The sequence below is a fragment of the Oncorhynchus nerka genome, linkage group LG16, assembly GCF_034236695.1.
Source record: "Oncorhynchus nerka isolate Pitt River linkage group LG16, Oner_Uvic_2.0, whole genome shotgun sequence".
Lineage (NCBI taxonomy): Eukaryota > Metazoa > Chordata > Actinopteri > Salmoniformes > Salmonidae > Oncorhynchus > Oncorhynchus nerka.
In genome coordinates, this window is record NC_088411.1 from 15526070 (window position 1) to 15539843 (window position 13774).

The window sequence follows — 13774 nt, forward strand, 5'->3', positions numbered from 1 at the left end:
ACCCCATCGAACACCTTTGGGATGAATTGGAATGCCGACTGCGAGCCAGGCCTAATCGCCCAACATTCGTACCCGACCTCACTAATGCTCTTGTGGATGATGGGAAGCAAGTCCCCGCAGCAATGTTCCAACATCTCGTGGAATGAGATGTTTGACTAGCATGGTGGAACAAACTCCCTCACGACGCCAGGACAGCGGAGTCAATCACCACCTTCCGGAGACACCTGAAATCCCACCTCTTTAAGGAATACCTAGGATAGGATAAAGTAATCCTTCTCCCCCCTTAAAAGACCTAGATGCACTATTGTAAAGTGGCTGTTCCACTGGATGTCATAAGGTGAAAGCACCAATTTGTAAGTCGCTCTGGATAAGAGCGTCTGCTAAATGACTTAAATGTAAATGTAAATGTAGCAGGTGTCCACATACTTTTGGTCATGTAGTGTACATTACTTCTAGATAGATTTGTACCTTGCCGGCTCAGGGATTTGAACGCCCCACTAGGCTACCCTAGTGGGGCGGCAGGGTAGCCTAGTGGTTAGAGCGTTGGACTAGTAACCGGAAGGTTGCAAGTTCAAACCCCTGAGCTGACAAGGTACAAATCTGTCATTCTGCCCCTGAACAGGCAGTTAACCCACTGTTCCTAGGCCGTCATTGAAAATAAGAATTTGTTCTTAACTGACTTGCCTAGTTAAATAAAGGTAAAATAAAAATACCCTGCCGCCCCAAAGATAGTACTTATGCATTATAAATCGTGTTTTCAGTCATAACTATTATAGAACATAAGCTTTTAAACCCACCCTTCAGCTATTCTCAGTCAACCTATCTCTGTAAACCGCCCTATTATGATTTCGATGTGTCATTTATTTTCAACTGCGCTGTGATGTTTCAAATGAATTCTGAACCTGTCTAATCGCATAGTATAAACAGATTGTAAATTAAAGATAAATATGTGTACTAAAAGTATTATTATATTGTTGATTGATTGTCTATGGTTTTCCAAATCTTTCAACTGAAATGTTTGCTTGACAGTTTATTCTAGAACTTTTCTGATTATCCCTGAACTCATTTTCAAGTCGGCTGCTGAACTCCTTGCTGTAAATAATACACCTGACTTAAAGGTTTACTACGTTGCGTGACGCTTGTACTGAAAGACACATTTCCCCAAAAACAGTCTTCAACATTCTTGAACAGTCTTTGAGGTGTATTTTCTCCGTTTGGTGGGTGTGGCGAGGTGTGGCTTGAAGCGATGGTGGGATTCGGTTAATGACCCAGGCCTGCCCCGGGTGAGCCAGGTTAGTGTTGATTGCATTTGTTTTGGAACCGGGCTTGCTTCTGGGACGTAAGACTGATGCCACGTTTTGGCCTACGGTGAAGTCGGCTCAAAACATAAGTGACGTGGGTTACACACGTGGAGCAGGATTGTAAATGTTTTCACGTACGAACGTGATTGCTTCAGATAAAAATGATTTTTTCTGCATTCCTAATGAAAACTGGTTCAAACACATATTTTATATTTCTGAACGATGCATCGTGCTGCCTTGTTGAAGGGCGCTCACGCTCCTCCCTTACCGCTTTTGCCTGATAATGTAATTTAACATTGCAGTAAGTTGTTTTTCAGCAGCCCAGCACCCAACTCCTGCCAGCAGCTGTGAGTCACTTCACTTTGTCACAGTGGAATTTTGCATTAGGTGTAAGGGTTTTCTTTTTCAACAGGTGTACATTTTCAACTTCTCTTTGCTGTTGCTTAAAAGTAGATTCCCTCTCTCTCTTCCTCTCTGATTATATGACATGCATTTACAAGCCTTCTTTTCTATTCCATTTCATCCGTGTTTTTCTTCAAACACATTTAAAGCAGAACAAGTAGATTTAAAAAAAACAATAACTTCAATATCGTAGCAGCTATTTTCTCTCAACAATCATCAAGATGGAGATCAAAAGACAGCACATGGGCTACAAGACGGAGAGACACCTGGAAGATGGCAGCTGTCAAATATGTTTTTGTCTCATTCAACATTTTCATCAAAATAAATGGCTTGCTGCCTAAAGCAGGGAAAGATCACACTTAAGTGAAAAATGATGATAATTAGGAGAGTGAGGCTGCTGTATGAATCCAGAATTAGATCAAAGGGAGGAACAGGCAGTATTTTACAGCTGAAAACACCCACTTCCTCAAAGGATTCAGTGGCAGGATCTTTTTCCAAACAGATATTTCTCATTCAATACTTTTCAGAAAACCAATCTCTCAATAACTAAAGGCTAGGCTCTCGGAATTACTGCATGATTTCCAACTTCCCATCAATTCTATCATCTGCATTTACCCCCTTATTTTATTATTATTTGTTAATATGTTTTGCACTGACTCTTGCACAGGCTCGATGTACACTCACTGACACTCTAACTCTGCACTCACACATACTACACTTACACTCCAACACACAGACACACACACACACACACACACACACACACACACATGCATATTGATGCCACACACACAAATTATTTATTTATTCTTACCTTTATTTAACTAGGCAAAAAGCAGTGAAATATCACAGTTAAAACGACGATATTTAAGAAATCCCAAATTAGATCAAAAGGAGGAACAGGCAGTGTTTTACAGCTGAAAACACCCCCATCCACAAAGGATTCAGTGACATTTTCAGAAAACCAATCTCTCAAAAACTGTAGGTTCGGCTCTCGGAATTACTGCGTTATTTCCCATCAATGCTATCATTGTGTGTGTGTATCATTTATCATGGAATAAACAAATTCCATTTATTTACCAAATGGGTATTCCAGATCTACAGGCTATACTCAAATGACATGGACATGACGTTGGTAGGCCTGATCACAGACCAGACAGCATATAGGGAGGAGGTCAGAGACCTGGCAGTGTGGTGCAAGGACAACAACTTCTCCCTCAACACGAGCAAGACAAAAGAGCTGATCATGGATTACAGGAGAAGGAGGGCCGAGTGGAGCGGGGCTGTAGCGGAGCGGGTCGGGTCGATATTCCCCCTCAGGAGGCTGAAAAGATTTGGCATGGGTCCTCAGATCCTCAAAAAGTTCTACAGCTGCAGCATCGAGAGCGTCCTGACTGGTTGCATCACCGATTGGTATGGCAACTGCTCGGCATCCAATCGCAGGCGCTACAGAGGGAATATCACTGGGGCCGAGCTTCCTGCCATCAAGGACCTCTATACTAAGCGGTGTCAGAGGAAGGCCCTAAAAATTGTCAAAGATTCCAGCCACCAACTCGTAGGCTATTCTCTCTGCTATCAAACGGCAATGGTACCGGTGTGTTAAGTCTGGGACCAAAAGGCTCCTGAACAGCTTCTTCCCCCAAGCCATAAGACTGCTGAACAGTTAATCAAATGGCTATTCAGACTATTTACATTGACCCCCTTATTTTATTCTCATTTATCAATATTTTCTGCACTGACTCTCTTGCACACGATCAATGTACACTGACTGGACTCTAACCCTGAACTCACACTCCACACACACACACACACACACACACACACACACACACACACACACACACACACAAAACACGCACACACACATATGCATATTGATGCCACACACACACATTATTATATTATTCTTACTTACAATGACGGCCTACCAAGAGGCAAAAGGCCTCCTGCGGGGACAGGGACTATGCTTTGGGGACCTTTAACAGAATGTGACTGGCAGAACGGGTGTGGCATGTAGAGGATGAGGTTTGCAGTAGGTATCTCTACCAGTCTGTCTTGAGTCCAGTACATGCACACACATTCACATTTTTTCACACGCTGCTGCTACTCTCTGTTTATTATCTGTGCATGGTGACTTTATCCCTACCTACACTACCATTCAAAAGTTTGGGGTCACTTAGAAATGTCCTTGTTTTTGATAGAAAAGCACATTTTTTGTCCATTAAAATAACATCAAATTGATCAGAAATACAGTGTAGACATTGTTAGTGTTGTAAATGACTATAGTAGCTGGAAACGTCAAATTTGTTATGGAATATCTACATAGGTGTACATTATCAGCAACCATCACTCCTGTGTTCCAATGGCACATTGTGTTAGCTAATCCAAGTTTATAATTTTAAAAGTAATTGATCATTAGAAAACCCTTTTGCACTTATGTTAGCACAGCTGAAAACTGTTGTCCTGATTAAACCAGCAATAAAACTGGCCTTCTTTAGACTAGTTGAGTATCTAGAGCATCAGCATTTGTGGGTTCGATTCAAGGACATTTCTGAGTGATCCCAAACTTTTTTTAGGCGACATTGACATATTACCTCAGCTAACCCGTACCCCTGCACATTGACTCTGTACCCCTTGTATATAGCCTCATTATTGTTATTTTATTGTGTTACTATTTTTCCTTTAGTTTATTGAGCAATAATTTCTTACTTACTTTTCTAAATCTCTGCATTGTTGGTTAAGGATCCACCCCTTTTTTCCAATTTTCGCCTAAAATGACATACCCAAATCTAACTGCCTGAAGCTCAGGCTTGGAAGCAAGGATATGCATAGTCTTGGTACCATTTGGAAGGAAACGCTTAGACGTTTGTGGAAATGTAAAATTAATGTAAGAGAATATAACACATTCGATCTGGTAAAAGATAATGCAAAGAAAAAAGCAACTGTTTTTTTGTATTTTCTTTGTACCATCAAATCAAATCAAATCAAATTTATTTATATAGCCCTTCGTACATCAGCTGATATCTCAAAGTGCTGTACAGAAACCCAGCCTAAAACCCCAAACAGCAAACAATGCAGGTGTAAAAGCACGGTGGCTAGGAAAAACTCCCTAGAAAGGCCAAAACCTAGGAAGAAACCTAGAGAGGAACCAGGCTATGTGGGGTGGCCAGTCCTCTTCTGGCTGTGCCGGGTAGAGATTATAACAGAACATGACCAAGATGTTCAAATGTTCATAAATGACCAGCATGGTCGAATAATAATAAGGCAGAACAGTTGAAACTGGAGCAGCAGCACAGTCAGGTGGACTGGGGACAGCAAGGAGTCATCATGTCAGGTAGTCCTGGTAGTACCATCATCTTTGAAATGTATGAGAAAGGCCATAATGTATTTTTCCAGCCCAGGTGCAATTTAGATTTTGGTCACTAGATGGAAGCAGTGTATGTGCAAAGTTTTTAGACTGATCCAATGCACCATTGCATTTCTGTTCAAAATGTTGTGTCAAGACTTAACACAACTGTGGGAAGCATTGGAGTCAACATGGGCCAGCATCCCTGTGGAACGCTTTTGACACCTTGTAGAGTTCATGCTCCGACGAATTGAGGCAGTTCTGAGGGAAAAGTGGGTGCAACTTATTATTAGAAAGGTGGTCCTAATGTTTTGTACACTCAGTGTATACACAAACATAGGAAAGTCATGTTTTCAACAGCACTGTGCCTGTAATTATTGTTGCACTCATTCATTATTACCTTAATTATGCAGACACCTCACCACTGCCCTTACCAGTCCAGCAGACACTATTAATACAAGTAAAAGGAAATCTATGCAGTATTTCACAGGGTTGTTGTTAGCAAACCATGTCAAATCAAATCAAATGTTATTTGTCACTTGCGTCAAACAGCAGGTGTAGACCTTACAGGAAATCCTTACTTATGAACCCTTAATGAAATGATTATTGTAGTTTAAATGGTTTAGGTTGCCTCCGTTATCAATGTTCGTAAACACAGACAGTCATTCTGAATGCAGATTGTGGGTGAATAAAAAGCATTATTGTTCAATATCCTAACTCTGGCTGAATTCCAACAGAACTTACGCATCACTTTGCAAGCAAGCATAATGTGACTTGCAGGCCTGATGTGGCCTGTAAACCAGAAGTTTCAGGCCACTGTGTAATGGTAAAGCTAGGCCCTATGATATATAGTGGGGTCCGAATTTATTGACAGCCTTGATAAAGATGAGCAATAATGAATGTATTAAATAAACCATTAAAATACTGACCTATGTTGTATGCTCAAAAAAAATGGAATTATATTATTTTATACTAATACAATTGATCAGGGAAAGATAGTTTGTTTAACAAGCAATAGATTTTTTTCTCAAAAAGGTTTGGATCAAAATGACTGACATCCCTAGTATTTGGTCCCATATTCCTAGCACGCAATGACTACCTCAAGGGTCTGACTCTACAAACTTGTTGGATGCATTTGCAGTTCATTTTGGTCGTGTTTCAGATTATTTTGTGCTCTGATTATTTTGTGAATGGTAAATCATGTATTGTGTATTTTTTAAAATTGTAAATAAGAATAGAATATATTTCTAAACACTACATTATGAATAATCCTGAATGAATCATGAATAATGATTGATGTGGATTTAATAAGTGACATCAATAAGGGATCATAGCTTTCACCTGGATTCACCCGGTCAGTCTGCCATGGAAAGAGCAGGTGTTCCTAGTATGTTATACACTCAGTGTATATACACAAACACACAATAAAGACACATTCTGATGTCATAGCCTAAATGTTTGGAGTGTATTTTCGACCTACATATTTATATCCTTCTACAAAAGAAAACAAATAAAGGAGAATTCCGCATTGAGACATGCTGGGGCAAGGGTGCCCAAGCGGTCTATCCAATATGTCTATCTTTGAAGAACTCTCTTATCCATCCCCATTCGGATGAGAGGTTAAAGGTTTGAGGAACAATATCCTCTAACACGAAATATGTTGTATATCTCCTTAAGTGTTCCTGTAACTTTTATTATGTGGGTGAGACCAAACAGGAACTTAAGACAAAGATTTGTGAGCATATAAAAGCTCCATTAGAAACCACAATGAAACATCACCTGTTGCCAGGCATTTCAATAGCCATAATCATGAACTTAGTGCCTTACATCATATGGGCATCGGTGAAGGTGCCACATGGGGGAGGAGGTCTAAAATAGGGGAGGGTTGTCAAACTTCTTTTTTTTTAGCTTCGGGGAGGGTTGTGTGTTTTTTTTATTGGGCTTTTTTTACAGGGTTACATTCTCAATTTTTCAGGTTTTACTATATATTTCTTCCATCCTAGCCAAATTAATAGATATGTGTGATATCCTTGATGATGTATGTGATGTAAACAGAGAGATACATTTTCTGGGTGATTTAAATATTGTAAATAATCATTTGTTCTTAACTGACTTGCCTTGTTAAAAGGTTGAGAAAAGAGGGACAAGGCAAAAGGAATGGCAAATAATCTGGCTGCAGAAACAATTAGCAAACGTACTGCAAATTGAGAAATCGTGTGACTAAACGGAATAAAAAAGAAGAAGAAACTATACTATGAAACAAAGATAAATTATATTAAGAATGATTGTGCAAAGCGTTGGAGCACCTTAAATTAAATTTGATTTAAAAAGGCAAACTCAGCCCCATAATTTATTGAACTTAGGCATGACATGCCAGCAACAAATGCTGATGCTGACACTACACATCCAAGGATATATACTGATTAAATTATGAAAAACAAGCATTGTAACTTTGAATTCCATAAAGTGAGTGTGGAGTAGGTAAAAAAAATATTGTTGTCTATCAACAATGACAAGCCACCGGGGTCTGACAACTTGGATGGAAAATTACTGAGGATAATAGCGGACAATATTGCCACCCCTATTTGCCATATCTTCAAATCTAAGCCTACTAGAAAGTGTGTGCTGTCAGGCCTGGAGGGAAGCAAAAGTCATTCAGCTACCCAAGAATAGTAAAGCCCCCTCTACTGGCTTAAATAGTCAATCAATCAGCCTGTTACCAACTCTTAGTAAACATTTTGAAAAAAATGTGTTTGACCAGATACAACAGACTTTCAGGCATGCTTATAGATAAGGACATTCAACAAGCAGGGCACTTACACAAATGACTGATGATTGGCTGAGAGATATTGATGATAAAAAGATTATGGGGTCTGACCTCAGTGCCGCTTTTGACATTATCGATCATAGTCTGCTGCTGGAAAAAGTGTGTTTGGGCTTTACATCTCCTACTATATTGTGGATGAAGAGTTACCTGTCTAACAGAACACAGAGGGTGTTCTTTAATGGAAGCCTCTCCAACATAGTCCAGGTAGAATCAGGAATTCCCAAGGGCAGCTGTCTAGGCCCCTTATTTTTTTCAATCTTTACTAATGAGTAAAGCCAGTGTGTCTATTATGCGGATGACTCAACACAATGCACGTCAGCTACTAAAGCAACTAAAATCACTGCAACATAACAAAGAGCTGCAGTTAGTTTCAGAATGGGTGGCAAGGAATAAGTTAGTCCTAAATATTTCAAAAACTAAAAGCATTGTATTTGGGACAAATAGTTCACTGAACCCTAAACCTCAACTAAATCTTATAATAAATAATGTGGAAAATGAGCAAGTTGAGGTGACTAAACTTCCTGGAGTAACCCTGGATTGTAAACTGTCATGGTCAAAACATGTTGATACAACAGTAGCTAAGATGGGGAGAAGTCTGTCCATAATAAATAACTGCTCCACCTTCTTTAACAACACTATCAACAAGGCAGGTCCTAAAGGCCCTAGTATTGTCATACCTGGACTACTGTTCAGTTGTCTGGTCAGGTGCCACAAAGAGAGACCTCGGGAAAAGTACAATTTGCTCAGAACAGGGCAGCACTGATCAGCCTTCAATGTACACAAAGGGCTAACATTAATAAAAAATATATATAAATCTCTCATGGCTCAAAGTGGACGAGAGATTGACTTCATGACTACTTGTTTTTGTAAGATGTGTTGACATGCTGAATGCACCGAGGTGTCTGTTTAAACTACTAGCACACAGCTCTGACATCCATGCATACCTTGCAAGACATGCCACCAGAGGTCTCTTCACAATCCCCAAGTCAAAAACAGACTATGGGAGGTGCACAGTACTACATAGATCCCTGACTACATGGAACTCTATTCCACGTCAGATAACTGATGCAAGCAGTAGAATCAGATTTAAAGAACTGATAAAAATACACATCATGGTACAGCAGGGACTTCGAAGAGACACACAGACACAGGTACAGACACACACTAGCACACGCACTCTACACTCCCTTTCATTGTATATTGTTGTATAGTGGTATTATACATTTTTTATTGTAGATATGTAGTGGTGTAATATTGTTATATGATGTATTGTTTTAACTTTGTTTTATGTGCGATGTGAGTGCCTTAATGTGTTTGGACCCCAGGAAGAGTGGATCCCTAATATATACAACAACAACAAAATTCTCATCTGCTTGCATTCCCCTCCCTTATATCAAGGTGTTTTGGTACTTCGCTTATGCACTATGCGTGTACATGCGCTAACTTTTATAATACCACAGGCAGTGGCGGTCTGTGCTGTATAAAGATGAGGGAGGATGATTATATTTTTTTCTTGAGAATGGCCTTATTTATTTGACTGCATACTGGATGATTGTCATTCATATTCCATTCACCCAGTTCAATTTAACATCGATACGTTTAGGCTACTACATGATACTCAACCCATCATGATGTTGCTATAACCTAGATTATGAATTAATGTTTACAACGTAGGTGCACACAGGTAGTAATACAAATTGGAGGTGACAGACAGTGACATATTTACAGACAGTGACACTTGCCTGCATCTTGCTGATCCAGGTTTTAATCATTAGTCTAACAATTGCAAACCAGAGTTTATGTTGGACAAATGTAGGTTTATCCCCGTTTCGTTCCATTTGCTTCTGTTTAATTAAGAAACATTTTTCAACAGAATCGGTGGAATAAATAAATCCCTAATCACATGTAAACACAGTTCACTTTCATAGCAGACACGTTGTATTCCTTCTTGCATCTAGGCGCTCTCCTCCTCCCAACTTTTCCCTTTGCTTGTGGACTTCAATGCACAACACATTGACTGTATATGACCAGGCAAACAAACCTTTCCAAGCCAAACCATATCAGAACCACTACAAACACCTACATCGTTCTCACCATATTAGCTAAAATGACATCATAGTCGATAGCTGATATAACTAATGCATTATTAACCCTGCTAAAATCATGCATTACAGTCAGTAAGCAGTTTAGCAGTTACACCGGAGGGCAACTGTGGCAATAAACTTGTAAAATCAAAAGTTTACATTGACTTGGAAGAATTCCAGTGTTGTGTTGGATAGTCATAGAAGGCTAGCTAACATGGCATCCCTCTGTTTGAGCCAGGTGTTTGAGTAGGCTAAACTAGCTTAATACATTTGCTAGCCAAGTAAGTGAAGGTGACAAAAATACTAAATATCTCTCTCTCTCTCTCTCGCCTCTCCATTTTTTAAGAAATGAATTTGTTCAAAACTGTTCAACTATTGTATTTCTTTCTCTTTGAGTCAACTACTCACCACATTTTATGCACGGCAGTGCTAACTAGTTGTAGCTTTCAGTGCTAGATTAATTTTCTGATGCTTTGATTTGGTGGACAACATGCCAGTTCATGCTGCAAGAGCTCTGATAGATTGGAGGACGTCCTCTGAAAATGGTCATAATTACTGTGTAAATCTATGGAAGGGGGTGAGAACAATGAGCCTCCTAGATTTTGTATTGAAGTCAATGTACCCAGAGGAAGATGGAAGCTAGCTGTCGTCCTGCTAAACCACGGTGCTACCCTAACGAGTACTGTTGCACCTACTTGTAGACCTTCATTGCAAAACAGTGTGTTTTAATCAATTATTTGGTGACATGAACATATTTAGTATACTTTTATTTAAAAAGGATAACTTTTCAATGTTTCACTGTTTTTATTTTTATGAAATTCACTGAGGAGGAGGGTCCTCCCCTTCCTCCTCTGAGGAGCCTCCACAGACCACAGGTCAATATACTCTACCAGTCTAACTGTCTATCCTGCCCTCTGTCTTTTGACTAAAGGCGCAAAATCCCTGTGATTTTAATGTTTAATTCCATTTGGCTCAGTTGTGGGTCTACTCTCGATAGTTTATAAGGTCTAGAAAGGCACAGTATCAGGCCAGTCTGGCTGTATGTTTACTTCTGATACCGAGATGGCACTGTCTGTTGCAGCTGTTGCAGATCATCATTCTCCCAATTCCTCCTATAATAATGTGGCCACAGTATGTTCGCGGCAGGCACCGTTATCAGGAAAGCTTAAAGTGCACTCTGCCTCCTCTCCAATCTGAGCGGCTATTCTTCGCCTACCTAGACCCTAACGCTTCAATATAGCCTAAATATTTGTCATATACCTTTTAAAATGTATTACATTTTATATGTGGCAGAAACACGAGTCACAATGTCTTAATATGATTAGGCTACTTCAAAAGTATCCTTTAGGCATGCGCACGTTTGTCCAAAACGTAATTCCATTATCCTCAAAATGTCTTGACATTAACCAGGTTTCCATCCAATCTTTTTATGCAAGTAAAGTACATGTCGGATAAAAAAAAACGTCACTACATCATGGGAAAGCATGCAGTTTATTAGGCTACCGATAAATAAAGGATGATGAACTTCACAGGGTGGTGAAACTGCACAGTGATGAGCTTGATGCTCTTTTCAGTAAATATGACATGATGATTACACTAATCTCGCACTTTTGTCCATAATTATCTCATCTTGCAGGCTGCACCCAACTTGTATCTGCGAGTTGCTGTCTAGAGCGCACATGCCAATACCAGAGTGGGTACATTTGCTATACTTATGCAAATAAAATGTGAGCAAACCATCAGTAAACCTAGAGTTTAAAATCCGACGGAAATAAATTTAACTTGTATTTTGTATTCGGTACATGGGAATTTAACTGCCGAAGTTATTTTTTATATACACTACGTATTTACCCACATACTTTATTCCACGAGTGTTACAAAACACCAACAAGTTTAATGACATTCAGAGATTGTCAAGTCAAGCCTTCAATACTGGGTAGGCCTACAAAGTAGAAGGGGATGTATTTTCTGTTTTGTCGAGATTGACGTAGTACATTTATTGTGGTATTAAAACCGCAAACCATGATATTTAAGTGACTGAAGTCGGTATGCTTTGTTTATTGGTTATGCGGTGCATTAATTGAGAACAATAATTAAATAATGATAATGACACAGGTAGCAATGCTATTGCCCCCCGCTCTCTCTCGCTCTCTCTTTCTCTCAAACCAGCTTCTGCCCTTAACACGAGGGCTGGGCCACAGCCTCCCATCCACCTGTGTCCGCGTGCGCGCGCATGGAGCACCACACGTGCCTGCGCATCATTTTCTGACGTCCACTAATCTGGAAGCTCTCTCCCTGGGCTCGTGGCATAGCCTGGTACTCGCGTGCCAGAAGACTACGGTCACAATTTTTCACCTCGGGATAAAAAAGGACAAAATCAACAATTACACTCACTTTTAAACCCCGTGTATAAGTTTTTGGGGACTCGATAGCATCAGTCAGATTCTTTATATTACATTAGGATGACAGTATTTTGATTTTACATTTTTCTCAAGAACGGTAGGTATCCCTCACTCTTGGTATTTGTGTATAGGATGTAGGCTAAATTTAGCCTGTAGATTGTTATTTTCACAGCTACAGTGTAGGTGTTGTGAACTGCGTCAGTGTGTTGCTTGGCGGGACCTGTGAGTGGGCACCGGACTGCGTTGATAAGGAAGGGGGGGGGTACCTCTGTGTGCTGATGGCTCAAGCTTGATCGTAGTGCAGGGATTGATGTTTGAAGTATTAGTGATTATATTCTTGAAGATGTTATCAAACATTCGAATAGATTATGAGGGGTTCGTAAAGTTTTCATGAAATCTAGTGTGTAGAAACCTATGTGTATGTCCGCGTGAGATGCGCGACAGTTCAACCCTCCGGCTGAACAGAGAAAATTAGCGAAGCACGCCCCCTTGCAGATGAACGCACAGTCTCCCCTGCTCTCCTGTCCATACGCTGTCAATGGCAGTTACCCCCCCCCCCTCCCCCGACGGAGTTTTACCATTCATAGTTATGGAGTTAAGCAGATATTTTTAAGATAGGTTATTCCTCTGTCTGATCAATAACTAAGTTTAACTGTCTCTCGTTCCAGGATAACGAGGACGATACTTCGACCACGGTTGTGTTTACACGGAATGACTGAAACTCATCTTTTCAAAATCGCAACTGACGCAAGGAAGGAGTGCATTTTTGGACGGTCTTGGTGGGGCACATAGGAACTCTACTACTGTATGAAATGCCTACCAACTGACTTTTGCTTCCAGGATTGTACCTTTGGTTCTATATTTGGGTCTAAAGTTCAGTGGTTCTGTCATCTGGGATTGTTGTTTTGTGGGAGAGTGTGGCGTCATGACTTGGAGATAGATCTTGCTATGAGTCTGGCGTGGAAAATACCTCTTGGAAGGTGTGCAGCGGGCTACAGACGGGGAGGAATCGACATCGGCAACTGATAGGCTACCCCTGTTTTTACCGAGCGTAATGCACCTGGCATGAAGACAGAGAATGGATATTATATGGGAACTATTTATTATTCTTCACGCCAATTTCATCATCTGTATATCAGGTACGTTTTTAGTAATTTATATTCTTGATGGGTCCGTTGTGAGACGGAGAAAAGGGCATGTGCGTTGGATGAGAACCGAAGGAGGGAGATTTGGTAACGAAGTTGTAAAATGTTGCTGAAAATGTTGAAATGAATGAAAATGTTACGAGTTATGTGTGCCATTGATGGTTGGATCAATTGATAGGCCAATTGATACAGGATCTATTGATATGATTCACCTGAGAACGAAGACAATTACGGGCAGAATTTGCCCTGAAACTCGGATCTCATCAG

General features: G+C 40.2%; 1 protein-coding gene across 3 annotated transcripts in view; it reads left to right on the plus strand.

The window, feature by feature from the left end:
- Window positions 1-12274: 12274 nt before the first annotated feature.
- Window positions 12275-13774, plus strand: part of LOC115144102 (carbonic anhydrase-related protein 10) — a 323887-nt gene continuing 322387 nt past the window's right edge. For 2 of the 3 annotated variants that reach the window (XM_029684820.2, XM_029684822.2), the window contains exons 1-2: window positions 12275-12459; window positions 13031-13501. In XM_029684820.2, coding sequence (XP_029540680.1) covers window positions 13441-13501 — 61 coding nt within the window. In that variant the 5' untranslated portion in view covers window positions 12275-12459; window positions 13031-13440. Of the gene's footprint in view, window positions 12460-12936; window positions 13502-13774 lie in introns of those variants that run through there. The other variant, XM_065002301.1, reaches the window with a different exon arrangement.